The sequence below is a fragment of the Centruroides sculpturatus genome, unplaced genomic scaffold (genome assembly GCF_000671375.1).
Source record: "Centruroides sculpturatus isolate CEXI.00-Female unplaced genomic scaffold, Cexi_2.0 scaffold142, whole genome shotgun sequence".
Taxonomy (NCBI): Eukaryota; Metazoa; Arthropoda; class Arachnida; order Scorpiones; family Buthidae; genus Centruroides; species Centruroides sculpturatus.
In genome coordinates, this window is record NW_019384352.1 from 655,496 (window position 1) to 663,585 (window position 8,090).

Below are 8,090 nucleotides of genomic sequence, written 5' to 3' on the forward strand. Positions count from 1 at the left end.
ATATTTAGAAAAAAAATGATACTCATAAAAGAATTCAAAGAAAGTAAAATTCAATCAGATAAGCATTTATTTAGGTAATTATAGCTAATAACACAGGTTACATTCATGTCAATAAAATTAAGTAATGTAAAACAAAATTAATATTACATAAGTAACAACAGAAAACAGAAATGTTTATTCAGAATCTGAACTGTTTTCAGAATGAGGACTCAATGAATCACATCGGTATCATCAGTATTTTCATTCACACTTTCAGTTTCCCACAAAATGTCATCTTCCACCCCCTTTAAATCATTGGAAATGCAGCATTTGTTGAAACCTTTAACTATCGATTCAGGTTTGATCTTCTGCTAGGCCATTCTCCTAAAAGAGAGACTGAGGGTTTTTTATTTTTCCTGAAGGTGTCAATGGATGATTGACCGATAATAGCCAATTGTTGTATTCTTTTCGAAAATTCTCTTTAAATGGTTTATTAACCACCACATCCAAGACTTGCAACTGAAAAGTCATACCACCCGGTGTATTATTACAAGATCGGAATTCAATGCCTCAATGCCTTTTCCTTAACACTTGTTGTAAGATGGCCTCGAAATGCATCAAAGACTAGCATGAGCAGGAGTTTCTCAGAGAACCTGGCCATTTCCTCCATATCACATTCAACCAGTCTAATACCAACTCCTCTGTCATCCAACCTATTTCTTAAACCCGAAAAACAATTCCTGGACACAGCTTTTCTTTGGGCATTGTTTTACGTTTCAATATGACGTAAAGTCGAAGCTTTTGTCCGTCAGCAGTAACAGCAAGCATAACAGTAATTCTGGACTTTTCATAACCAGCTGACTTCAATAAGATCATTTTTTCACCTTTCTTATTTACCATAAGGTCGGAAGGCATGTCAAAATAGACTGGTGTTTGGTCTGCATTTCCCATATTTCCAAGACTGTAGTTGTGCTTTTTACGTAATGATATAACATGGCGAACAATTTTTCATTAAAGTCATCAGAAAGTTTTTGCGCGAGAGTTGTCCATCGTCGTAGTGATAAACTGTTCCTTTTCATGATTCTTCTACACCAACCCATACTTGCCTTAAAGTCCTTTCTAGCAATGTTTAAATTAGCAGCCTCTTCTAACGCTTTAAATCTTATGACTTCACGGGATATTGGGCACCCTTCATTTCGCTTTTCTATTACAAATTTTAACACTCGCTGCTCAACTTCATTAAACCTTCCTTGTTTAGTTCCACTAAAAGATTTTCTTTGCATTCTTATATTTCCTTAAATCTTTTCTCCATAGGCGGATGTTACTTCTGGAACTCCGTACTTCCTCGAAGCTCTCAATTTGTTCATTCTTTCTGCCTCGTTTGCAACCATAATTTTAAAATTCATATCGTAGGTTCTCCTGGTACCTTTATTTATTTGACTCTTTGATGAGCCTTTTTTTTCAACACTACCTTTATTACTTGCACTTATTTTTTATGGGCAATAAAGAAAAAAGTAAAGTAACCGTCGCTAGTCACTAGAGCAAAAAAACAAATAAAACAAAACAGTTGCGTGAGACATTAACAAATGGAAACATAGCCTTACTATAGTAGCGCTATGCAAACAAAAGCGCTGGCCTACTAACTAGATCACATGGTTGTTTTGAAGTGGTCGCACGTTGAGTCACGTTTCAACTTCTGTAGGAAAATGTCCTTGTTTATATTACATTCCATTTCTTAAACCCCGAATTTAGTGCAAGTCAATTTTTTAATGGAAAATAAATGGTCGAAAAATATTGCGTTATATTCGGGCTAATACAGTAATTATCTAGACATAACAATTGAAAGAAAAGATGATAAATTAATTTATAAAAAATATATGAAACCTATACAAATACCAAAAACAATTATAAATCTGTTACACCAATAAGTATGAAATATAATATATTTAAAATGTATATAAATAAAATAAGACAACGAACTAGTGAAATCAAAACAAGAAAAAGAAGAAGAGGAAATAATAAAAATGTTTATGTCAAATGATTATCCAAAAAGTTTGCTGAACAAATGGTTAAAAAAACTGGAAAATGATAAACAATTAAAATCAATAGATTAAGAAAAAAGTTTTGTTAAAATAAGGTATATCCCTAAGATATTTGAAAGAATTAAAAAAGTATTAAATAGATTAAATAGAAATTAATCTAATACCGGAAAAAGTAAATACAGTACAACAAAAAACCATTTATGTTATAGAAATGAAGAAAAATATGATATATTCAAAGAAAAAGGAGTGGTGTATTCCTTTAATTGTTATTGTAAACCAGAAAAAATATATAGGAGAAACAAAAAGAAAACTAAAAATAAGAATAAATGAACACATCTGAGCAATCAAGAGAAATTATGTAAATTCAGTAGTAGCAGAGCACTGTAATACCACAGGATGTGAAATAGTATTAAATTCAGTAAAAATAAGGAAAAAAGAAAAGAATAATTACAAAAGACAACTTTACAAACATATTAATATAATTAGACAAAATAACAGAATCCGACTTCTTTCGCACACTATGAAGCATGTTTGAGCGTGTCTTAGACTGCCGAATCTGTAACCTCATTGAACTCACTGTAAACCAGGCTGGCTTCGTCAAGGGATGCGGCATGATAGATGCTGTCCTCGCTGCTCGACTCCTCGTTGAGAGGCATTATGAGAAGAGGATCCCGCTGCACATTGCCTTTCTTGATCTTAAGAAGGCATTCGACCGTGTGCCACATGAGCTTATCTGGGCCACTCTTCACCAGCATCACATTCCTGAGGAACTTATCAGTTGGGTACAATTGCTCTACTGCAATCTAATGAGCCATGTCTGTGGCATCACTGGGACCTCAAAACCATTCCGTGTCTCGGTCGGTGTTCACCAGGGCTCCACTCTCTCCCCACTTCTCTTTATTGTTTTCATGGATGCCATCACACGTGACATCCAGCAAAATGTACCATATATGTTACTGTATGCTGACGATGTGCTCCTCGCCTCCAATAACAAGATCGACCTGTAGCAGCTCGTCCAGATGTGGTGTAGTCTCCTTGCAAAACATGGCCTCCAATTGAACCTGAGGAAGACTGAGTACTTAATGACAGACCCAACTGAGGAAGGCACAATCATTGTCGATAGCGTCAGCCTTCCTCAAGCTGAGCAGTTTAAATATCTTGGATCTGTGATCTCTGCCGATGGAGACTTGTACCATGAGGCAGTTGCACGCATCAATGCTGCCTGGCTGAAGTGGCGCTCATTAACAAGTGTGCTGTGTGACCGACGCATCAAGGACCAACTTAAGTCAAAGATTTATCGAAATATCATCCGGCCTGTCGCACTGTATGGGGCCGAGTGCAGGCCAACTACGAAGATCGTCGACTGTCGACTTGTTACTATGGAGACTAGGATGTTGCGCTGGATGAGTGGCCTTACCAGACTTAATTGGGTACTCAACGTAGACATCAGAGCCCAGTATGGCATTGCTGAGATCAACGAAAAAGCGCGAGAGTGGTGCCTGCGCCTTTATGGCCATGGGCTCCGTGCTGACGCTGACTCCATCATTCACATGGGCCTAAATTTGGAGGTACCTAGGTCCCCCCCAAGGGGCTGCCCGAGGCAGCATTGGCTGGACACGCTACATCATGACCTGCAAGCTGTAGGCCTACACCCAGACCAGGCCCATGATCAGGCCAAATGGAGATTCAAAATAAAATCCAGATGTGCTGACCCCACTATTAAACGGGACTAAGGCCAAAAAAGAAGAAGACGACAAAATAACAAAATAAATAGTAATACTGATAGAGAAATGCACCAATCATGGCGAAGAATCATAGAGGAAGGGGCGTATCTGAGAAATAAAAAGAATAATCGAAAGAAGTGGAAAAGAGGAGTAAGTCAAATTGAACAGGAAGAGATGTAAGTTGTAAAAATAGTAAATAAATGTAAAAAACAGATATAATGTAAAACATTAATATAATAATTTGTTTTAATACAGGCTTAAGTTTACAGTATTATTGTTGTTATTGGTTAAAATTGAATGTCCAGTAAAGTTAAAAACGAAAGAAAAAGTTTGAAAAGTGTAAGAATTTTATTAATGGTTTTGTCGGGAAATGAAAAATGTAATTTTAAAATTATTTTATTATTTTAATAGAATGTACTACAAAAATACATGCTGAAGAGGGACGAAAGAGTTTGAAATGCAATATTATGTATGTGTCCAGGTATATTAAATAAAACAAAAAATTGTTTTCTGTGAAACTCTGTAGCATTATCTGTAAAGCCAGTATAATAAGTCCTGATATTAGAAAAATACATACTTGTAGACGAAAATTTATATATTATATATTACTACCAATGGAGCACTCAGGATTTAATCTTGAGGAGCCAAGTTGAATGGAAAAACATTTTTAATGCAAATTCAAATGCTTATCTTATATGACTGCTAATTGATAAGTAGTACAGAAATAGAAGACAGGCACAATATATAGAAAAAATTGAATTTTAATTAGGAAAGGATTTTTCTATTGTTTTTTCCCTCTCTTTCTTGGGGGGCACCATTGATTATTACAGTAAATAAAATATATTAATTATACTGTTCAAAATAAAAAGTTACATGAAAAGTTATCAAACATTATTATGATTTATGCAAAAATATTCTAAAATCATCCATTCTTTCAAAGATTTATGTTTATAAATTTTTTAACATGTTTGCAATGTAAAGAAATTTTTCATTCTTCCTCCTGAAACATATATACCCTAGGTGGGGAACCTGCGGCCTCCGCAAGGTTCTTGTGCGGCCCTTTGCCACCTAGTACAAAATGGTAGAGTTCGTTTCAAACAACTATTGTAAATCAACGCCATGACAGTTGCGCGAAAAATCCCGCCAAAGACAGTCATATTGTAACATGATGTCAGAATACTAGTCTGAAACGGACTCTAACACGCATGAGCGAGGCTCTGGCCCACAGACCATCCGTTTCAGACTTGGACACTCAATGTTAATTTTTTAAACAGTTTTTTTTCGTTTAGTAACTAAACGAAAAAAAACTGTTTAAAAAATGTTAATTTTTTAAAAAACTGTTTAAAAAGCGCTAGCAGCGCCAACTACCTTGTCTAAGAAGTAAACAAAACTCGGTTTCAGATCTCCCATTTGAGTGTCACACCTTGCTTTGGCTTCTCTGACTCGCATCTCTCAACGCTTCCCTGTTGCGATCTTCAGCAAACTGTAGTTAACAGTGAGTGCTTATAACAGTTACACGGTTTTATTGTATTTCTAGAAAGTATACACTTTGTTAAAGATATTATTTGATATTCGTTTTTTTATCCATCATGTCAAATAGTAAGAGAAGAAAATTAGGTGATGAAAACAGAACATTTAATGTAGAATGGGAGTTAGATTTTTTCTTTACTGCTGAGAAAGATAAAATGATGTGTTTGTTGTGCAATACAGTTTTAAATACTTTAAAAAAAGCGAATGCAAATAAACACTATTTGACTCATAAAGAACATAAATATTTCGCTTTAGAAGGTGAATCACGAAAAGCTGCACTTCAAAAGTTGAAAAATGAGAAGCATCATCAGCAGGCATCTTTTAGTGCCTTTGTAAATCAAAATTCCGCTGCAGTTGCTGTTACGTATAAAATAGCACATATACTTGGAAAAAGGGGCAAACCATTTAGTGACATTGAAATAATTAAAGAATGTATTGTTGAAGCAGTGAGTATGTTAGATCCAAGAAATGTCGACAAATACAAACAATTACCTCTTTCAAGAAGAACTGTAACAGATCGACAGCACGAATTAGCGCAAAATGTAACAGAGCAACTTCATACAATTATACAAAATGAAGATGTTTATTTTTCAATTGCTTTAGATGAAAGCACTGATAAAACAGATTCGGCACAAGTTTTATATTTTATTCGTGCTATAACTAAAGATTTTCAATGTTACGAAGAACTACTTGCGTTGGGTACACTAACTGGAAGAACTCGAGGAGCCGATATTTTCGAAAACTTCAAAGAAGTATGTAATAAATTACAATTGAATGTCAGTAATTTAGTCAGTGTCTGCACCGATGGCGCACCTTCCATGAGAGGCAAAAAAGAAGGATTCGTTGCTTTGTTAAAAAAGGAAAACTTAAACTTGAAAAAATTGATATCATTTCACTGCATTTTGCATCAGCAAAATCTTTGCGCAAAATCTACCATTTTGCAAGACACTCTGGATAGAACCATTGCCATTGTCAACTATATTCGCGTAAATGCAATGCGTCATCGTGAATTTCGGCAGATGCTCTCTTTAGATGAGGAAACGTATAGTGTTGACCTACCATACTACTGCAAGGTTCGCTGGCTATCAACAGGTCAGGTTTTGATAAAAGTTTTGTCTTTACGACGACAAATTTTAAACTTTTATCAAGAACAAGGAAAACAATGTGATCTATCAGATGAAGTATTTCTCAGAAACCTTGCATTTTTGTCTGATATGATGACAAAACAAAACAATTTAAATATTTGCCTGCAAGGTGAAACGAGGTATATTTATGAAATGTGGCAAAAGATCCAAGCGTTTAGAAAAAAATTATCATTTTTCAAAACATTGCTTTGTCGATCGGAAATATCTGCACAACACTTCCCGGAGCTAGCTAAAATGTTAAATGAGCAGAACTGTGAAAATAAAATATTCGATGAATATGTAGGTGTCTTGGATTGTTTAATAGAAGAGTATACTAATAGATTTTCTGATTTTGACGAGCACACTCCTGCTATGAAACTGGCATTTGAACCACATTTAATAGATATATCCGAGGCTCCTGCAGAACTACAAATGGAGTTAATTGATTTAGGGGAAGATAGTATCATCAAATCCCTTTTTAACGCTAAAAAGGATCCCATAGAAATCTGGAAAAATGCTGTTGAATATCCATGCCTTCGAGAACATGCTCGCCGTTTACTTTCCTGCTTCGGAAGTACCTACTGTTGCGAGACAACATTTTCTCTCATGTCAAAAATAAAAACAAATTTAAGAACGCAAATTACAGATGCACATTTAGAGGATCAATTAAAGCTGTGTGTTACGAAGCTTGATCCAAATATACAATTACTGTCAAACAAAAAACAAAGCCAAATAAGTCACTAACTTAGTGAATAAAAAAATATTTTTTATTGTATTTTTTTATAATATTTTTATATTATTTTATATGTATATTATATTTAAAATTTTGTAGTATTATATTTTATTTTTTCTATATAATGCAATAAATTGTTAAATCTATAGAAAAACTATAATAATTTCACAAAAGTCACTTTCTTAGGTCAATCAGCTTATGCGACCTCTCTTATTGCTGCCTAATTTAAATGTGGCCTCTAATGGTAAAAAGGTTCCCCACCTCTGATATATACCATTTGTTAGATTTGGCTCATTTAAAATTTATTTTAATGTACTAAGATATCATTTACTGTAAATTAATTGTAATGATAATTTTTTTGTGTCCATAATGATAAACAACAATTAAGTATAATATTCTTTAAATTTTACCAATCATAACTTCATAATTAAATATTAGAATGCATAAATGTTGTCATGATATTGTCATTAATTTATCATCACTTAATTCAAATTATTGATAATAATTCTATAATGATCACCGTAACAACTCTTGAAAAACTCATTATGATTAATGAATAATTTTTGTCATGGATCCAATTAAAACAGCCTGTAGATATGCATATATCTAAACTATTTTCATTATCTGAAAAATTGCATTCTCTACAAAAATGGGTGATTTTTAAATATCTTGTAAAACAAACAGACTTTCTCAATAATAATATTAATTTTTTTAAGTATAGTAATTGTTATTTCAAAGTTCATATTTGGATAAACTTTATAATGGAATAGTCATAAACAACAATAATTTTTTAAAAAGGTAAATGAAGACATTACAATAGAACCTTTATAGTAAAAAGATAGAAAACATTAAAAAAACCAAAACTCTAGTTTAAACTGTTAGGTCTGGTTACTACTGATTTGATGTAGAAAATACTATCAGCCACAAGAGAAATGATAGCCACTTTTGACATTACTCA

At 33.6% G+C, this 8,090-nt stretch overlaps 1 protein-coding gene across 1 annotated transcript; it reads left to right on the forward strand.

The window, feature by feature from the left end:
• Positions 1-5,050: 5,050 nt before the first annotated feature.
• On the forward strand, positions 5,051-7,345 carry LOC111638503 (general transcription factor II-I repeat domain-containing protein 2B-like). The gene has a single exon (XM_023384226.1). It carries the CDS (start codon positions 5,335-5,337, stop codon positions 7,141-7,143), a length of 1,809 nt encoding a protein of 602 aa, XP_023239994.1. The 5' UTR covers positions 5,051-5,334; the 3' UTR covers positions 7,144-7,345.
• The last annotated feature ends 745 nt before the right edge of the window (positions 7,346-8,090 follow it).

What these genes read in the sequence shown, in the direction of transcription:
- LOC111638503 (XM_023384226.1), top strand. Translation starts at nt 5,335, where the DNA reads ATGTCAAATAGTAAGAGAAGAAAATTAGGTGATGAAAACAGAACATTT.